The following is a 20,019-nucleotide window of genomic DNA, read 5'->3' on the forward strand; positions in this document are numbered from 1 at the left end:
ACCCATCAGTAGTGATTACTAATTAAACATTTATTTTATATATAAATTAAGATAAAAGGCGATTACATAAAAAACCTGTTGGCCTTATTCGCTCTAAGACATGCTTTGATAATTATATTTCTTTTAAAGTAATACGGTTTTGTTAATGTTAATAAAAGGAAACACTGAGTTTGTATAATCATTTCTTTTTGTAATTGAACACTCACTTTACAGCTCTTCATCTCTCAGAAAACTCCCTCATTAAACCAATAGTTGCCCTCGCGCACATTAATCAATACACAAGACTAAAGAAAGCCTAATGGAAAATCTGTGCTTTGTGACAATGATCAAAGAGATCTTATCAGATCAGTGAAGTTTATTTTTCAGTTTGGCTGAAGTGAAAACAGTTTTTGATAAAAACAAACAAAAAAATAAGCACATTATTATTAGCCCTGTAAGATTTTTTTTTTTTTTTTGCCTACAGAACCAAGCACTGTTGTCCTATGATTTGCCTAAATTAAACTAACTTTAGTTAACCTAATTAACCCAGTGAGCCTTTAAACTGCACTTTAAGCTGAATACTAGTGTCTTGTAAAATAACTATTAAAATATTGTGTCATGAGTTATTAGAGATTATTTATTTAACATATTATGTTTAAAAATGTGTTGCAAAAGATATTTTCTCAATTAAACCGTGCTGGGGAATTATTTAATCATTCATGACACTCAGAATAATTTATTTCAAGTGTTTATTTCAGTTCATTTTGATGATTATGGATTACAGCTAATATTAGTGTCAATTATAGTTTATCTCTTCATAATATAGCTGTGCTTTAATGATAAGTTTACATGTTTACCTAAAGTTTTATTATTTTAATATTATTTGAATGAATTTTATCGATAATTAATGCAAAGTCCTGCAAATAATTAAGCAACACAATCCTGCAGCCATAGTCCAACTTCAAATACAGAAAAATTGTATATTTAATAAAGTATATTAGTAAAATAAGTGTTTATAATTAGTTTTTAAAGTGTATCTTAGTTTCTAATAATACTTTAAATTAAATTAACAGCAAATTCATTATATTTTGTAAAACGATGATTTATAGTGTATTTAATATTAGAATCTTTAACTTCTGATTTTCCAACCACTTTTAGCAAATTCATCAGTGTTAAACTCATATTTTTCATTATTGTGTGTAATCAGTAAAGATAAAATAAAATGAATATAATAACTAAATATATATTCACTTTAATAATGGCCTGTTGTTCATTTTAGAGCAAGAGTCTCCTTGTGCTGAACGGTTTAACAGCACCTCCACATCACCTGCATCAGAGTGTGTTTTCTGCTGGAATCTGCTGTTCAGTGTGTGTTCGGTGTGTGTTCTCCTCTTCTCCATCTGCGTCTACTGCCTCTGTCAGAAGAAAACTACAGGTCATCAGCTATTCGTAAAAAATGGATATCTCAAATTATAAAATGTAAATTATTCTTATCTTTTGTTAAGTTTCTGTAGGTTCTGGGGCTGAGAACAGACATGTTGAGGTATGAGCACATTTTGAGAATAATTTTAATATATATCATTCGCAATAGTTTAGCAGCAACACAAATTACATCAATATAATATAATATATTTATTTGTTTATTATTTTAATGAAATATATTCTGTTTCAGGCTGGTGATGAAGTGTGTTATGCTTCATTAGACATGCCTTCCACACAGCAACAAAGGCAGAGGAATAAAAGAGCTCAGAGTTCAGACTTCAGTATTTATTCTAATGTCAGAACCAGCAGAATGTAAAGTAGAGTAAACTAAAGTCATTGTTCTTTAGTAGAAATATGATTCAAAAGAGTGTTAATGACAATGTTCTGGCATCTGCATCCTATTTTCATTGATTCTAATATTGTAAGTTTTTAATGATTAAAAATGTAAATACATTTAAGAAAGGTTAAATGTTTTTTCCAAATATTTGACTTGCAGTCTCAGAAAGGACTCAGTGTTGTTTCTGGGTCTCTCAGTTTAATATAATTTAAGCCAATCACATGAGTGCATATGCAGTAGTACTCCCAGCTAAAACTGAAGTTCTTAAACTCTTTTCATGCCACAAAACAAACATCTCCCTGCTACAACAACAGAAATGTAGAATGCAAATGTACATCTAACAGAGCTCTGAACATTCCTAATATTAAAAAAACAAAAAACTAGGTCTTAGATCATCAGATGTGTACACCATTTCAGAGGTTTTACTGCTACTGTGGGCAAATTACCACAACAACTCCACCAAAACTTATATATTATAGATCTATAAGATCATTTAATGGAATAACAACCTAAACAATATTTCATCACACCTTTAGCCTCAGTCAGTAGAGCTGCAATCTTCATTTTAAAACCATTATGAAAACCTCCATTAAGAGGACTTAAATGGATAGTTCACCCCAAAATAACAATTCTGTATCATTAACTCCCTTTCACTTGCTCCAAACCTGTTTGAGTTTCTTTATTCTGTTCAATACAAAAGAAGATATTTTGAAGAAAGCTGAAAAGCTGTACCCATTGACTTGTTTGTTTTTGCTACTATGAAAGTCAACGGTTACAGGTTTTCAGCTTCTTCAAAACATTTTATTTTGTGCAAAACAGAAAACAAGAAACTCTTAAAGATTTGAAACCGCTTGAGCTTGAGTAAACAGTGAGTAAATCTGGATTTCTGTGTGAACTCTCCCTTTATTTGAGCTCTCTCCAGTCACTCTAGGAAGACACTACACCTGGATTATTTGTCTAAATAATACATTTATTATTAAAATCCCTTTTAACATTAAAGCCATCTAAAGCCGTGGCTTAGTGCAGGTAAAGGGGCCCCGGCCCTGGGTGAGTCGGCCATTAGTTTATGCCCACTCCTCATTCTGCAGGTGATCAGGAAGCAGTTCTCTGCACTTCCTGTGTGACTCCTGCTCACCCTACACAAATCATTAAGATCATTAATCCAGACTGACCCTAACAACACAATCAAAGCCATGAGTGCGTCACTCAGATAAGTGTCAAGTCACTGGCCACCTGTTCACTGTAACCAGGGATGGCGCTCAATATCGTCCAAACTGGGCCGATCAGCCGCCGCTGGACTGAGACACCAGCCAATCAGCTGACGGCACTCTGATACACACAACACCGTGTTCAGAAACACAGAGCAACACACTTCTGCTGATCTCTCAGTGAGTCTCTTACCTGTTGACAGAGTTATGGGGAAGGTCAGTTTGCTTCTGGACGTGACCCTCAGTGCACCTCCGAAGGGGAAACGGTTGCACAGGATGTTGAAGAGGGTCACTCCTACTGACCACACCGTAGCTGGACCCGCATGGTAGCGCTGTCTGCAGAACCACTCAGGTGGAGCGTATTGAATAGTTCCTGAGAGACACAAGGAGACACAAACACCCGTTCAAAACACTCCAGCACACACAAATTCCCTTTGGTGGATCATCAAAAGCTCACAAACATCCACAGAGTGTTTCCTTCTGCAACACAAACCCACCTGCGAAGTATTTGTAGGCCGAGCGCTTGAGCAGATCTCCACAGCCGAAGTCCAGCAGCTTGATGTCCTGGGACTCTGTGGAGATCAGCAGGTTCTCTGGCTTGACGTCCCGGTGCAGGACTCCGCGGCTCTCGCAGTGTTTCAGAGCCGCGATCAGCTGCACCAGCACTTTCTTGGCCAGACGCTCATCCAGACAGCCGTTCTCCTCACAGAAGCTCTGGAGGTCTTGGCAGGGATCCGGACGCTCCAGGATCAGGATGTAGCGTCTGGGACGGTCAAACCAGTCAAGCAGCTGCAGGACGTTGGGGCAGGCAGGAGCTGAATTGACGCGGGTCATCAGTGCCACCTCCAGCGGCAGCCGACCCTGACCTTCCTGCAGGACAAACGATTGGATTCAGAACCCAATGAAACATCAAACACAACAACAGGTTCACACTGAACTCACAACTCTCAGTCTCCTCTGTGTCCGCTCTTTAGACACATACTTGATGGCGACCTGTAGACAGATAAAGCATAATAAATCACACCTGCCTGATCCTCACACATCACATTTACTGAGATCAGGATTTCTAAAGGCTGTTTGAATGAAGAGTGGAGAAAACGACTTACTGGCAGTCCATCGGACCTGCGCATCCCAGCGAACACAGAGCCAAATCCACCGTCTCCCAGCAGTGGGCCCTTTGCATACGCGTCTGCAACACAGAGGAGCAGTAGAAATGTGTGTTCAAAGAAAACATGCAGCAGTAGAGAAAACTGCAAAAGAGCATTACTGAAACATCATCATCACTTCTTCAATAAGCCATTCTGACCTCTGCGAGAGCGTTTGAGAGCTCTTCTAGATGAGGTGGACGGACGTTCATCTTCTGGTGTTTGCTGGCTGCCGCTCTGCCGCTTCCTCTTCCTGTTACCCTGATCTGTGGACACAGATTTGGCCAACAGGGAAGGCAGAGGTCCATCAAGCTCTTGGCTCACGGTCTGGGTTTCACCATCACCATCATGTGTCCTGACGTCCTGAACAGCTGCCTGGATGAAAGCAGAACTCCTGGATCTGGAGCGGCCTGAGACAACGACAACAACAACAACAACATATCACGTTTATTATAAGATTATAAGAATTAATCAACAATTAACTTTAGTAGCTGCATCTACAGAGAATAAAAGACATCTGATCACTTATATCGGGGAACAGTTGTGTTGAAATGGGTTCATTTGTACCAGTTTATTTACATCACATTTCCCCAAATATTACACAACATCATATCATGATTGATCATAAACAAATAAAAACTAAAACACTCACTGCGGTTTTCACCCATCTGACAAACTCCTCCAAACTCCAGCAAACCTGAAAACAAGAACAAAGATCAAATATCAATAAAAATGTCAATAAAAACGATAAAAACAAGATCAAAATCAAAATAAACACAACAAAAGAGCAACAAAACGTGTGAAAAGGAATAATTTCAGCTCTGAGCGTCGATCTCCTTGTAAAATAAAAGTCTTCTGTCAGAAATTCTCTGGTCTCCTTGAAGAATCGCAGTATCAGCACAGTAATCCTCAGCAAATGCCTCAGAAATTCGCCTCTCCTCAATCAACAGATAGCGGCGAGTCTCGGTGTTTATATATGGAGTCAAATCATAACACGCGTTGCTATAGCAACCACAATTTGAATCGCCAATCTGAATCACATGAGTAAACGATTCATCTCATCTCAACATATAAATAATAAATAATTAATAATAATAAATAACATAGTTATAATAATAATAATAATAATAATGAAGTTTAAATCAATTAATTTATAATTCACGAAACTGTAATAATAATGCTAAATGAGCAAGATTGGTTTGACAAGGTTTGACTTTGTAAAATGTACAGCTATTTAGGAATTAATTAAATTAAAATAATAAAATTAACTCATATATTTTCTATTAGTGGCCCAAGCAATGTAAGTGCTTGCTGGTTAATTACACGTACAGTGCTAACTGCTCACGTAGATATTAGGAATATAAGTTAAAAAAAGTTTATTATTGTAAATAATAGAAAGTAAATTAAATCGTTTCACCATTTCTATGTCTATGCCTATATTTTACAGTCTATGGTCTACGCACGATTTCAGATCACATGGCCGTTTGTATCATCATCTGGTAGGCTACATGGTTCAGTCATATTTATGTACTTTTCATTTGCTCTTGTTTTCAGATTTAATATTATTAAGTTTTATTAATGTTTTCGTTTTTTTGGATGTATGTGAAGGCTTTTTAAGGGACTTTGTGTTCACTCAACGGCTAGAAAGCACAAAAGTTCACCTGCCGAATGAGTTCCCGCGTCTGACCACAAGATGGCGTCCACAGCAGAAAGGTGCAAGTTTATAAATACATTATTTCTGTTTGTATGAATCTAGATAGCTGTTTTCATTACTAATATACAGCTTTCAATAAGCTAAATTACTATCACAAGGTCTGTAATGACAATTAGCTTGTACGTTTGCTAGAATTTTCCTAACCTATCTAGCCTTGTTCATTTATATTAAAACAAAAAAAAAGATTGTATTTTATTCAGAAAAACATCTCTCGTTTGTCATTACGTTTGATGATTTGATGTGATTTGAGCTTCTGAACTTCTGTTAAGGGTGCAAAGTGTGCATTGAAGCGGCCTGATTTTATACACCAGTTTACAGTAGTAAAAATATATCAAAGTTAATTAAAGTAAACATATTAAAGGTAAACAGGTTTCTATTTTTTCAATGTAGTTAAAAACTCTTTATGAAATGAATAATATGATTAATAATATGGTTCATTTCTTATATTGATATACATTTTTTATATTAAATTATCTCTGGGTCATAAATGATTCTGCTTGCAGCCTTCAGTACATCAGCTTTCAGGCTCAGTGCTGTGTTTCTTCTTCTTCTTCTTGGTCTTTACTGACGCTCCTGGTGCAGTGATGTTGCAGTTGCTGTGAAAAGCTAGGCGAGAACACAAACCACAAGTGTTTTTATTCAGGCATGCAACAGACTGAATGTCCTAAAACTGTTTGTGGTCAAGCTGGTGATCTTGCATGCTCAATACACACATCAATGCATGAGATAAACTGTGGTTAGACAAAAACAGAAATAAGAAAAGTAAGAAAATATTTAGTGCACGCTGCAGCTGTAAATGTTGCTTTTATTATTTTCATGACTTGGAATTGATGAGAAACTGAAGATGCAAAAGTCTGATTTATTAAAATACGTACCATGAATCAGAGACAGTGTAAACAGCACACAACTGAGGTTTGATTTATTTAAAGAAGAGCAGAGCAATGCAACATATACGAGTGCAACATTCAACATTTAAACCAAATTGTAATAATCATTCAACAAAATTTCCTTTCATAAAGCAAATCCATCTGTTTGTATTTCCTATTATCTTTTAATTTCTACATTAGACCTTCTTTAGTTGTTGAGAAATGACAGTATCCTGTTCACTGATCAGACACTTATAATGAATTTAATGTGTGAAGAGAGTTTAGTGTGGAGTAAATTCAGCACAATGGACAGCTCCCTGCAGTGCTGAACTGACTGAACCACATCTGCAGGAGGAAATGCTACAGAGATGTTTAATTACTGCTGAATAATTACTGAACAATATTGAATATTGAAAATCTAACCCATCAGTAGTGATTACTAATTAAACATTTATTTTATATATAAATTAAGATAAAAGGCGATTACATAAAAAACCTGTTGGCCTTATTCGCTCTAAGACATGCTTTGATAATTATATTTCTTTTAAAGTAATACGGTTTTGTTAATGTTAATAAAAGGAAACACTGAGTTTGTATAATCATTTCTTTTTGTAATTGAACACTCACTTTACAGCTCTTCATCTCTCAGAAAACTCCCTCATTAAACCAATAGTTGCCCTCGCGCACATTAATCAATACACAAGACTAAAGAAAGCCTAATGGAAAATCTGTGCTTTGTGACAATGATCTAAGAGATCTTATCAGATCAGTGAAGTTTATTTTTCAGTTTGGCTGAAGTGAAAACAGTTTTTGATAAAAACAAACAAAAAAATAAGCACATTATTATTAGCCCTGTAAGATTTTTTTTTTTTTTTTTGCCTACAGAACCAAGCACTGTTGTCCTATGATTTGCCTAAATTAAACTAACTTTAGTTAACCTAATTAACCCAGTGAGCCTTTAAACTGCACTTTAAGCTGAATACTAGTGTCTTGTAAAATAACTATTAAAATATTGTGTCATGAGTTATTAGAGATTATTTATTTAACATATTATGTTTAAAAATGTGTTGCAAAAGATATTTTCTCAATTAAACCGTGCTGGGGAATTATTTAATCATTCATGACACTCAGAATAATTTATTTCAAGTGTTTATTTCAGTTCATTTTGATGATTATGGATTACAGCTAATATTAGTGTCAATTATAGTTTATCTCTTCATAATATAGCTGTGCTTTAATGATAAGTTTACATGTTTACCTAAAGTTTTATTATTTTAATATTATTTGAATGAATTTTATCGATAATTAATGCAAAGTCCTGCAAATAATTAAGCAACACAATCCTGCAGCCATAGTCCAACTTCAAATACAGAAAAATTGTATATTTAATAAAGTATATTAGTAAAATAAGTGTTTATAATTAGTTTTTAAAGTGTATCTTAGTTTCTAATAATACTTTAAATTAAATTAACAGCAAATTCATTATATTTTGTAAAACGATGATTTATAGTGTATTTAATATTAGAATCTTTAACTTCTGATTTTCCAACCACTTTTAGCAAATTCATCAGTGTTAAACTCATATTTTTCATTATTGTGTGTAATCAGTAAAGATAAAATAAAATGAATATAATAACTAAATATATATTCACTTTAATAATGGCCTGTTGTTCATTTTAGAGCAAGAGTCTCCTTGTGCTGAACGGTTTAACAGCACCTCCACATCACCTGCATCAGAGTGTGTTTTCTGCTGGAATCTGCTGTTCAGTGTGTGTTCGGTGTGTGTTCTCCTCTTCTCCATCTGCGTCTACTGCCTCTGTCAGAAGAAAACTACAGGTCATCAGCTATTCGTAAAAAATGGATATCTCAAATTATAAAATGTAAATTATTCTTATCTTTTGTTAAGTTTCTGTAGGTTCTGGGGCTGAGAACAGACATGTTGAGGTATGAGCACATTTTGAGAATAATTTTAATATATATCATTCGCAATAGTTTAGCAGCAACACAAATTACATCAATATAATATAATATATTTATTTGTTTATTATTTTAATGAAATATATTCTGTTTCAGGCTGGTGATGAAGTGTGTTATGCTTCATTAGACATGCCTTCCACACAGCAACAAAGGCAGAGGAATAAAAGAGCTCAGAGTTCAGACTTCAGTATTTATTCTAATGTCAGAACCAGCAGAATGTAAAGTAGAGTAAACTAAAGTCATTGTTCTTTAGTAGAAATATGATTCAAAAGAGTGTTAATGACAATGTTCTGGCATCTGCATCCTATTTTCATTGATTCTAATATTGTAAGTTTTTAATGATTAAAAATGTAAATACATTTAAGAAAGGTTAAATGTTTTTTCCAAATATTTGACTTGCAGTCTCAGAAAGGACTCAGTGTTGTTTCTGGGTCTCTCAGTTTAATATAATTTAAGCCAATCACATGAGTGCATATGCAGTAGTACTCCCAGCTAAAACTGAAGTTCTTAAACTCTTTTCATGCCACAAAACAAACATCTCCCTGCTACAACAACAGAAATGTAGAATGCAAATGTACATCTAACAGAGCTCTGAACATTCCTAATATTAAAAAAACAAAAAACTAGGTCTTAGATCATCAGATGTGTACACCATTTCAGAGGTTTTACTGCTACTGTGGGCAAATTACCACAACAACTCCACCAAAACTTATATATTATAGATCTATAAGATCATTTAATGGAATAACAACCTAAACAATATTTCATCACACCTTTAGCCTCAGTCAGTAGAGCTGCAATCTTCATTTTAAAACCATTATGAAAACCTCCATTAAGAGGACTTAAATGGATAGTTCACCCCAAAATAACAATTCTGTATCATTAACTCCCTTTCACTTGCTCCAAACCTGTTTGAGTTTCTTTATTCTGTTCAATACAAAAGAAGATATTTTGAAGAAAGCTGAAAAGCTGTACCCATTGACTTGTTTGTTTTTGCTACTATGAAAGTCAACGGTTACAGGTTTTCAGCTTCTTCAAAACATTTTATTTTGTGCAAAACAGAAAACAAGAAACTCTTAAAGATTTGAAACCGCTTGAGCTTGAGTAAACAGTGAGTAAATCTGGATTTCTGTGTGAACTCTCCCTTTATTTGAGCTCTCTCCAGTCACTCTAGGAAGACACTACACCTGGATTATTTGTCTAAATAATACATTTATTATTAAAATCCCTTTTAACATTAAAGCCATCTAAAGCCGTGGCTTAGTGCAGGTAAAGGGGCCCCGGCCCTGGGTGAGTCGGCCATTAGTTTATGCCCACTCCTCATTCTGCAGGTGATCAGGAAGCAGTTCTCTGCACTTCCTGTGTGACTCCTGCTCACCCTACACAAATCATTAAGATCATTAATCCAGACTGACCCTAACAACACAATCAAAGCCATGAGTGCGTCACTCAGATAAGTGTCAAGTCACTGGCCACCTGTTCACTGTAACCAGGGATGGCGCTCAATATCGTCCAAACTGGGCCGATCAGCCGCCGCTGGACTGAGACACCAGCCAATCAGCTGACGGCACTCTGATACACACAACACCGTGTTCAGAAACACAAAGCAACACACTTCTGCTGATCTCTCAGTGAGTCTCTTACCTGTTGACAGAGTTATGGGGAAGGTCAGTTTGCTTCTGGACGTGACCCTCAGTGCACCTCCGAAGGGGAAACGGTTGCACAGGATGTTGAAGAGGGTCACTCCTACTGACCACACCGTAGCTGGACCCGCATGGTAGCGCTGTCTGCAGAACCACTCAGGTGGAGCGTATTGAATAGTTCCTGAGAGACACAAGGAGACACAAACACCCGTTCAAAACACTCCAGCACACACAAATTCCCTTTGGTGGATCATCAAAAGCTCACAAACATCCACAGAGTGTTTCCTTCTGCAACACAAACCCACCTGCGAAGTATTTGTAGGCCGAGCGCTTGAGCAGATCTCCACAGCCGAAGTCCAGCAGCTTGATGTCCTGGGACTCTGTGGAGATCAGCAGGTTCTCTGGCTTGACGTCCCGGTGCAGGACTCCGCGGCTCTCGCAGTGTTTCAGAGCCGCGATCAGCTGCACCAGCACTTTCTTGGCCAGACGCTCATCCAGACAGCCGTTCTCCTCACAGAAGCTCTGGAGGTCTTGGCAGGGATCCGGACGCTCCAGGATCAGGATGTAGCGTCTGGGACGGTCAAACCAGTCAAGCAGCTGCAGGACGTTGGGGCAGGCAGGAGCTGAATTGACGCGGGTCATCAGTGCCACCTCCAGCGGCAGCCGACCCTGACCTTCCTGCAGGACAAACGATTGGATTCAGAACCCAATGAAACATCAAACACAACAACAGGTTCACACTGAACTCACAACTCTCAGTCTCCTCTGTGTCCGCTCTTTAGACACATACTTGATGGCGACCTGTAGACAGATAAAGCATAATAAATCACACCTGCCTGATCCTCACACATCACATTTACTGAGATCAGGATTTCTAAAGGCTGTTTGAATGAAGAGCGGAGAAAACGACTTACTGGCAGTCCATCGGACCTGCGCATCCCAGCGAACACAGAGCCAAATCCACCGTCTCCCAGCAGTGGGCCCTTTGCATACGCGTCTGCAACACAGAGGAGCAGTAGAAATGTGTGTTCAAAGAAAACATGCAGCAGTAGAGAAAACTGCAAAAGAGCATTACTGAAACATCATCATCACTTCTTCAATAAGCCATTCTGACCTCTGCGAGAGCGTTTGAGAGCTCTTCTAGATGAGGTGGACGGACGTTCATCTTCTGGTGTTTGCTGGCTGCCGCTCTGCCGCTTCCTCTTCCTGTTACCCTGATCTGTGGACACAGATTTGGCCAACAGGGAAGGCAGAGGTCCATCAAGCTCTTGGCTCACGGTCTGGGTTTCACCATCACCATCATGTGTCCTGACGTCCTGAACAGCTGCCTGGATGAAAGCAGAACTCCTGGATCTGGAGCGGCCTGAGACAACGACAACAACAACAACAACATATCACGTTTATTATAAGATTATAAGAATTAATCAACAATTAACTTTAGTAGCTGCATCTACAGAGAATAAAAGACATCTGATCACTTATATCGGGGAACAGTTGTGTTGAAATGGGTTCATTTGTACCAGTTTATTTACATCACATTTCCCCAAATATTACACAACATCATATCATGATTGATCATAAACAAATAAAAACTAAAACACTCACTGCGGTTTTCACCCATCTGACAAACTCCTCCAAACTCCAGCAAACCTGAAAACAAGAACAAAGATCAAATATCAATAAAAATGTCAATAAAAACGATAAAAACAAGATCAAAATCAAAATAAACACAACAAAAGAGCAACAAAACGTGTGAAAAGGAATAATTTCAGCTCTGAGCGTCGATCTCCTTGTAAAATAAAAGTCTTCTGTCAGAAATTCTCTGGTCTCCTTGAAGAATCGCAGTATCAGCACAGTAATCCTCAGCAAATGCCTCAGAAATTCGCCTCTCCTCAATCAACAGATAGCGGCGAGTCTCGGTGTTTATATATGGAGTCAAATCATAACACGCGTTGCTATAGCAACCACAATTTGAATCGCCAATCTGAATCACATGAGTAAACGATTCATCTCATCTCAACATATAAATAATAAATAATTAATAATAATAAATAACATAGTTATAATAATAATAATAATAATAATGAAGTTTAAATCAATTAATTTATAATTCACGAAACTGTAATAATAATGCTAAATGAGCAAGATTGGTTTGACAAGGTTTGACTTTGTAAAATGTACAGCTATTTAGGAATTAATTAAATTAAAATAATAAAATTAACTCATATATTTTCTATTAGTGGCCCAAGCAATGTAAGTGCTTGCTGGTTAATTACACGTACAGTGCTAACTGCTCACGTAGATATTAGGAATATAAGTTAAAAAAAGTTTATTATTGTAAATAATAGAAAGTAAATTAAATCGTTTCACCATTTCTATGTCTATGCCTATATTTTACAGTCTATGGTCTACGCACGATTTCAGATCACATGGCCGTTTGTATCATCATCTGGTAGGCTACATGGTTCAGTCATATTTATGTACTTTTCATTTGCTCTTGTTTTCAGATTTAATATTATTAAGTTTTATTAATGTTTTCGTTTTTTTGGATGTATGTGAAGGCTTTTTAAGGGACTTTGTGTTCACTCAACGGCTAGAAAGCACAAAAGTTCACCTGCCGAATGAGTTCCCGCGTCTGACCACAAGATGGCGTCCACAGCAGAAAGGTGCAAGTTTATAAATACATTATTTCTGTTTGTATGAATCTAGATAGCTGTTTTCATTACTAATATACAGCTTTCAATAAGCTAAATTACTATCACAAGGTCTGTAATGACAATTAGCTTGTACGTTTGCTAGAATTTTCCTAACCTATCTAGCCTTGTTCATTTATATTAAAACAAAAAAAAAGATTGTATTTTATTCAGAAAAACATCTCTCGTTTGTCATTACGTTTGATGATTTGATGTGATTTGAGCTTCTGAACTTCTGTTAAGGGTGCAAAGTGTGCATTGAAGCGGCCTGATTTTATACACCAGTTTACAGTAGTAAAAATATATCAAAGTTAATTAAAGTAAACATATTAAAGGTAAACAGGTTTCTATTTTTTCAATGTAGTTAAAAACTCTTTATGAAATGAATAATATGATTAATAATATGGTTCATTTCTTATATTGATATACATTTTTTATATTAAATTATCTCTGGGTCATAAATGATTCTGCTTGCAGCCTTCAGTACATCAGCTTTCAGGCTCAGTGCTGTGTTTCTTCTTCTTCTTCTTGGTCTTTACTGACGCTCCTGGTGCAGTGATGTTGCAGTTGCTGTGAAAAGCTAGGCGAGAACACAAACCACAAGTGTTTTTATTCAGGCATGCAACAGACTGAATGTCCTAAAACTGTTTGTGGTCAAGCTGGTGATCTTGCATGCTCAATACACACATCAATGCATGAGATAAACTGTGGTTAGACAAAAACAGAAATAAGAAAAGTAAGAAAATATTTAGTGCACGCTGCAGCTGTAAATGTTGCTTTTATTATTTTCATGACTTGGAATTGATGAGAAACTGAAGATGCAAAAGTCTGATTTATTAAAATACGTACCATGAATCAGAGACAGTGTAAACAGCACACAACTGAGGTTTGATTTATTTAAAGAAGAGCAGAGCAATGCAACATATACGAGTGCAACATTCAACATTTAAACCAAATTGTAATAATCATTCAACAAAATTTCCTTTCATAAAGCAAATCCATCTGTTTGTATTTCCTATTATCTTTTAATTTCTACATTAGACCTTCTTTAGTTGTTGAGAAATGACAGTATCCTGTTCACTGATCAGACACTTATAATGAATTTAATGTGTGAAGAGAGTTTAGTGTGGAGTAAATTCAGCACAATGGACAGCTCCCTGCAGTGCTGAACTGACTGAACCACATCTGCAGGAGGAAATGCTACAGAGATGTTTAATTACTGCTGAATAATTACTGAACAATATTGAATATTGAAAATCTAACCCATCAGTAGTGATTACTAATTAAACATTTATTTTATATATAAATTAAGATAAAAGGCGATTACATAAAAAACCTGTTGGCCTTATTCGCTCTAAGACATGCTTTGATAATTATATTTCTTTTAAAGTAATACGGTTTTGTTAATGTTAATAAAAGGAAACACTGAGTTTGTATAATCATTTCTTTTTGTAATTGAACACTCACTTTACAGCTCTTCATCTCTCAGAAAACTCCCTCATTAAACCAATAGTTGCCCTCGCGCACATTAATCAATACACAAGACTAAAGAAAGCCTAATGGAAAATCTGTGCTTTGTGACAATGATCTAAGAGATCTTATCAGATCAGTGAAGTTTATTTTTCAGTTTGGCTGAAGTGAAAACAGTTTTTGATAAAAACAAACAAAAAAATAAGCACATTATTATTAGCCCTGTAAGATTTTTTTTTTTTTTTTTGCCTACAGAACCAAGCACTGTTGTCCTATGATTTGCCTAAATTAAACTAACTTTAGTTAACCTAATTAACCCAGTGAGCCTTTAAACTGCACTTTAAGCTGAATACTAGTGTCTTGTAAAATAACTATTAAAATATTGTGTCATGAGTTATTAGAGATTATTTATTTAACATATTATGTTTAAAAATGTGTTGCAAAAGATATTTTCTCAATTAAACCGTGCTGGGGAATTATTTAATCATTCATGACACTCAGAATAATTTATTTCAAGTGTTTATTTCAGTTCATTTTGATGATTATGGATTACAGCTAATATTAGTGTCAATTATAGTTTATCTCTTCATAATATAGCTGTGCTTTAATGATAAGTTTACATGTTTACCTAAAGTTTTATTATTTTAATATTATTTGAATGAATTTTATCGATAATTAATGCAAAGTCCTGCAAATAATTAAGCAACACAATCCTGCAGCCATAGTCCAACTTCAAATACAGAAAAATTGTATATTTAATAAAGTATATTAGTAAAATAAGTGTTTATAATTAGTTTTTAAAGTGTATCTTAGTTTCTAATAATACTTTAAATTAAATTAACAGCAAATTCATTATATTTTGTAAAACGATGATTTATAGTGTATTTAATATTAGAATCTTTAACTTCTGATTTTCCAACCACTTTTAGCAAATTCATCAGTGTTAAACTCATATTTTTCATTATTGTGTGTAATCAGTAAAGATAAAATAAAATGAATATAATAACTAAATATATATTCACTTTAATAATGGCCTGTTGTTCATTTTAGAGCAAGAGTCTCCTTGTGCTGAACGGTTTAACAGCACCTCCACATCACCTGCATCAGAGTGTGTTTTCTGCTGGAATCTGCTGTTCAGTGTGTGTTCGGTGTGTGTTCTCCTCTTCTCCATCTGCGTCTACTGCCTCTGTCAGAAGAAAACTACAGGTCATCAGCTATTCGTAAAAAATGGATATCTCAAATTATAAAATGTAAATTATTCTTATCTTTTGTTAAGTTTCTGTAGGTTCTGGGGCTGAGAACAGACATGTTGAGGTATGAGCACATTTTGAGAATAATTTTAATATATATCATTCGCAATAGTTTAGCAGCAACACAAATTACATCAATATAATATAATATATTTATTTGTTTATTATTTTAATGAAATATATTCTGTTTCAGGCTGGTGATGAAGTGTGTTATGCTTCATTAGACATGCCTTCCACACAGCAACAAAGGCAGAGGAATAAAAGAGCTCAGAGTTCAGACTTCAGTATTTATTCTAATGTCAGAACCAGCAGAATGTAAAGTAGAGTAAACTAAAGTCATTGTTCTTTAGTAGAAATATGATTCAAAAGAGTGTTAATGACAATGTTCTGGCATCTGCATCCTATTTTCATTGATTCTAATATTGTAAGTTTTTAATGATTAAAAATGTAAATACATTTAAGAAAGGTTAAATGTTTTTTCCAAATATTTGACTTGCAGTCTCAGAAAGGACTCAGTGTTGTTTCTGGGTCTCTCAGTTTAATATAATTTAAGCCAATCACATGAGTGCATATGCAGTAGTACTCCCAGCTAAAACTGAAGTTCTTAAACTCTTTTCATGCCACAAAACAAACATCTCCCTGCTACAACAACAGAAATGTAGAATGCAAATGTACATCTAACAGAGCTCTGAACATTCCTAATATTAAAAAAACAAAAAACTAGGTCTTAGATCATCAGATGTGTACACCATTTCAGAGGTTTTACTGCTACTGTGGGCAAATTACCACAACAACTCCACCAAAACTTATATATTATAGATCTATAAGATCATTTAATGGAATAACAACCTAAACAATATTTCATCACACCTTTAGCCTCAGTCAGTAGAGCTGCAATCTTCATTTTAAAACCATTATGAAAACCTCCATTAAGAGGACTTAAATGGATAGTTCACCCCAAAATAACAATTCTGTATCATTAACTCCCTTTCACTTGCTCCAAACCTGTTTGAGTTTCTTTATTCTGTTCAATACAAAAGAAGATATTTTGAAGAAAGCTGAAAAGCTGTACCCATTGACTTGTTTGTTTTTGCTACTATGAAAGTCAACGGTTACAGGTTTTCAGCTTCTTCAAAACATTTTATTTTGTGCAAAACAGAAAACAAGAAACTCTTAAAGATTTGAAACCGCTTGAGCTTGAGTAAACAGTGAGTAAATCTGGATTTCTGTGTGAACTCTCCCTTTATTTGAGCTCTCTCCAGTCACTCTAGGAAGACACTACACCTGGATTATTTGTCTAAATAATACATTTATTATTAAAATCCCTTTTAACATTAAAGCCATCTAAAGCCGTGGCTTAGTGCAGGTAAAGGGGCCCCGGCCCTGGGTGAGTCGGCCATTAGTTTATGCCCACTCCTCATTCTGCAGGTGATCAGGAAGCAGTTCTCTGCACTTCCTGTGTGACTCCTGCTCACCCTACACAAATCATTAAGATCATTAATCCAGACTGACCCTAACAACACAATCAAAGCCATGAGTGCGTCACTCAGATAAGTGTCAAGTCACTGGCCACCTGTTCACTGTAACCAGGGATGGCGCTCAATATCGTCCAAACTGGGCCGATCAGCCGCCGCTGGACTGAGACACCAGCCAATCAGCTGACGGCACTCTGATACACACAACACCGTGTTCAGAAACACAAAGCAACACACTTCTGCTGATCTCTCAGTGAGTCTCTTACCTGTTGACAGAGTTATGGGGAAGGTCAGTTTGCTTCTGGACGTGACCCTCAGTGCACCTCCGAAGGGGAAACGGTTGCACAGGATGTTGAAGAGGGTCACTCCTACTGACCACACCGTAGCTGGACCCGCATGGTAGCGCTGTCTGCAGAACCACTCAGGTGGAGCGTATTGAATAGTTCCTGAGAGACACAAGGAGACACAAACACCCGTTCAAAACACTCCAGCACACACAAATTCCCTTTGGTGGATCATCAAAAGCTCACAAACATCCACAGAGTGTTTCCTTCTGCAACACAAACCCACCTGCGAAGTATTTGTAGGCCGAGCGCTTGAGCAGATCTCCACAGCCGAAGTCCAGCAGCTTGATGTCCTGGGACTCTGTGGAGATCAGCAGGTTCTCTGGCTTGACGTCCCGGTGCAGGACTCCGCGGCTCTCGCAGTGTTTCAGAGCCGCGATCAGCTGCACCAGCACTTTCTTGGCCAGACGCTCATCCAGACAGCCGTTCTCCTCACAGAAGCTCTGGAGGTCTTGGCAGGGATCCGGACGCTCCAGGATCAGGATGTAGCGTCTGGGACGGTCAAACCAGTCAAGCAGCTGCAGGACGTTGGGGCAGGCAGGAGCTGAATTGACGCGGGTCATCAGTGCCACCTCCAGCGGCAGCCGACCCTGACCTTCCTGCAGGACAAACGATTGGATTCAGAACCCAATGAAACATCAAACACAACAACAGGTTCACACTGAACTCACAACTCTCAGTCTCCTCTGTGTCCGCTCTTTAGACACATACTTGATGGCGACCTGTAGACAGATAAAGCATAATAAATCACACCTGCCTGATCCTCACACATCACATTTACTGAGATCAGGATTTCTAAAGGCTGTTTGAATGAAGAGCGGAGAAAACGACTTACTGGCAGTCCATCGGACCTGCGCATCCCAGCGAACACAGAGCCAAATCCACCGTCTCCCAGCAGTGGGCCCTTTGCATACGCGTCTGCAACACAGAGGAGCAGTAGAAATGTGTGTTCAAAGAAAACATGCAGCAGTAGAGAAAACTGCAAAAGAGCATTACTGAAACATCATCATCACTTCTTCAATAAGCCATTCTGACCTCTGCGAGAGCGTTTGAGAGCTCTTCTAGATGAGGTGGACGGACGTTCATCTTCTGGTGTTTGCTGGCTGCCGCTCTGCCGCTTCCTCTTCCTGTTACCCTGATCTGTGGACACAGATTTGGCCAACAGGGAAGGCAGAGGTCCATCAAGCTCTTGGCTCACGGTCTGGGTTTCACCATCACCATCATGTGTCCTGACGTCCTGAACAGCTGCCTGGATGAAAGCAGAACTCCTGGATCTGGAGCGGCCTGAGACAACGACAACAACAACAACAACAACATATCACGTTTATTATAAGATTATAAGAATTAATCAACAGTTAACTTTAGTAGCTGCATCTACAGAGAATAAAAGACATCTGATCACTTATATCGGGGAACAGTTGTGTTGAAATGGGTTCATTTGTACCAGTTTATTTACATCACATTTCCCCAAATATTACACAACATCATATCATGATTGATCATAAACAAATAAAAACTAAAACACTCACTGCGGTTTTCACCCATCTGACAAACTCCTCCAAACTCCAGCAAACCTGAAAACAAGAACAAAGATCAAATATCAATAAAAATGTCAATAAAAACGATAAAAACAAGATCAAAATCAAAATAAACACAACAAAAGAGCAACAAAACGTGTGAAAAGGAATAATTTCAGCTCTGAGCGTCGATCTCCTTGTAAAATAAAAGTCTTCTGTCAGAAATTCTCTGGTCTCCTTGAAGAATCGCAGTATCAGCACAGTAATCCTCAGCAAATGCCTCAGAAATTCGCCTCTCCTCAATCAACAGATAGCGGCGAGTCTCGGTGTTTATATATGGAGTCAAATCATAACACGCGTTGCTATAGCAACCACAATTTGAATCGCCAATCTGAATCACATGAGTAAACGATTCATCTCATCTCAACATATAAATAATAAATAATTAATAATAATAAATAACATAGTTATAATAATAATAATAATAATAATGAAGTTTAAATCAATTAATTTATAATTCACGAAACTGTAATAATAATGCTAAATGAGCAAGATTGGTTTGACAAGGTTTGACTTTGTAAAATGTACAGCTATTTAGGAATTAATTAAATTAAAATAATAAAATTAACTCATATATTTTCTATTAGTGGCCCAAGCAATGTAAGTGCATGCTGGTTAATTACACGTACAGTGCTAACTGCTCACGTAGATATTAGGAATATAAGTAAAAAAAAAAAGAAGTTTATTATTGTAAATAATAGAAAGTAAATTAAATCGTTCACCATTTCTATGTCTATGCCTATATTTTACAGTCTATGGTCTACGCACGATTTCAGATCACATGGCCGTTTGTATCATCATCTGGTAGGCTACATGGTTCAGTCATATTTATGTACTTTTCATTTGCTCTTGTTTTCAG

General features: G+C 36.7%; 3 protein-coding genes across 4 annotated transcripts; all 3 read right to left on the reverse strand.

The window, feature by feature from the left end:
- Positions 1-1,982: 1,982 nt before the first annotated feature.
- LOC141374999 (serine/threonine-protein kinase pim-3-like) lies at positions 1,983-5,096 on the reverse strand. The gene is made up of 8 exons (XM_073927836.1): positions 4,804-5,096; positions 4,313-4,561; positions 4,113-4,195; positions 3,949-3,999; positions 3,504-3,876; positions 3,200-3,379; positions 3,032-3,127; positions 1,983-2,934 (listed from the first exon to the last, which is right to left on the reverse strand). The coding sequence occupies exons 1-7, from the start codon at positions 4,817-4,819 to the stop codon at positions 3,036-3,038; spliced, it is 1,044 nt and encodes a 347-aa protein (XP_073783937.1). The 5' UTR covers positions 4,820-5,096; the 3' UTR covers positions 1,983-2,934; positions 3,032-3,035.
- A 4,039-nt stretch (positions 5,097-9,135) lies between these two features.
- On the reverse strand, positions 9,136-12,249 carry LOC141378452 (serine/threonine-protein kinase pim-3-like). The gene is made up of 8 exons (XM_073927835.1): positions 11,957-12,249; positions 11,466-11,714; positions 11,266-11,348; positions 11,102-11,152; positions 10,657-11,029; positions 10,353-10,532; positions 10,185-10,280; positions 9,136-10,087 (listed from the first exon to the last, which is right to left on the reverse strand). The coding sequence occupies exons 1-7, from the start codon at positions 11,970-11,972 to the stop codon at positions 10,189-10,191; spliced, it is 1,044 nt and encodes a 347-aa protein (XP_073783936.1). The 5' UTR covers positions 11,973-12,249; the 3' UTR covers positions 9,136-10,087; positions 10,185-10,188.
- Positions 12,250-13,794: 1,545 nt separating this feature from the next.
- On the reverse strand, positions 13,795-19,405 carry LOC141378453 (serine/threonine-protein kinase pim-3-like). Of its 2 annotated transcripts, XM_073927837.1 has the most exons (8): positions 19,113-19,405; positions 18,619-18,867; positions 18,419-18,501; positions 18,255-18,305; positions 17,810-18,182; positions 17,506-17,685; positions 17,338-17,433; positions 16,289-17,240 (listed from the first exon to the last, which is right to left on the reverse strand). In XM_073927837.1, exons 1-7 carry the CDS (start codon positions 19,126-19,128, stop codon positions 17,342-17,344), a joined length of 1,044 nt encoding a protein of 347 aa, XP_073783938.1. In that variant the 5' UTR covers positions 19,129-19,405; the 3' UTR covers positions 16,289-17,240; positions 17,338-17,341. The 2 variants fall into 2 exon arrangements, with proteins under 2 accessions (XP_073783940.1, XP_073783938.1); XM_073927839.1 differs by lacking the exons at positions 16,289-17,240; positions 17,338-17,433 and adding an exon at positions 13,795-15,700.
- Positions 19,406-20,019: the final 614 nt, after the last annotated feature.

The sequence above is a fragment of the Danio rerio genome, chromosome 17, assembly GCF_049306965.1.
Source record: "Danio rerio strain Tuebingen ecotype United States chromosome 17, GRCz12tu, whole genome shotgun sequence".
Taxonomy (NCBI): Eukaryota; Metazoa; Chordata; class Actinopteri; order Cypriniformes; family Danionidae; genus Danio; species Danio rerio.

Excerpts from the sequence above, each read along its gene's own strand:
- LOC141374999 (XM_073927836.1), bottom strand. Across the intron at positions 4,000-4,112 it reads GCAGGTCCGATGGACTGCCA|GTCGCCATCAAGTATGTGTC; the intron begins GTAAGTCGTTTT and ends ATCTGTCTACAG. Across the intron at positions 3,877-3,948 it reads CACAGAGGAGACTGAGAGTT|GAAGGTCAGGGTCGGCTGCC; the intron begins GTGAGTTCAGTG and ends TTTGTCCTGCAG.
- LOC141378452 (XM_073927835.1), bottom strand. Across the intron at positions 11,153-11,265 it reads GCAGGTCCGATGGACTGCCA|GTCGCCATCAAGTATGTGTC; the intron begins GTAAGTCGTTTT and ends ATCTGTCTACAG. Across the intron at positions 10,281-10,352 it reads CCCCATAACTCTGTCAACAG|AGTGCCGTCAGCTGATTGGC; the intron begins GTAAGAGACTCA and ends TGTGTGTATCAG.
- LOC141378453 (XM_073927837.1), bottom strand. Across the intron at positions 18,502-18,618 it reads TCTCAAACGCTCTCGCAGAG|ACGCGTATGCAAAGGGCCCA; the intron begins GTCAGAATGGCT and ends TCTGTGTTGCAG. Across the intron at positions 18,183-18,254 it reads CACAGAGGAGACTGAGAGTT|GAAGGTCAGGGTCGGCTGCC; the intron begins GTGAGTTCAGTG and ends TTTGTCCTGCAG.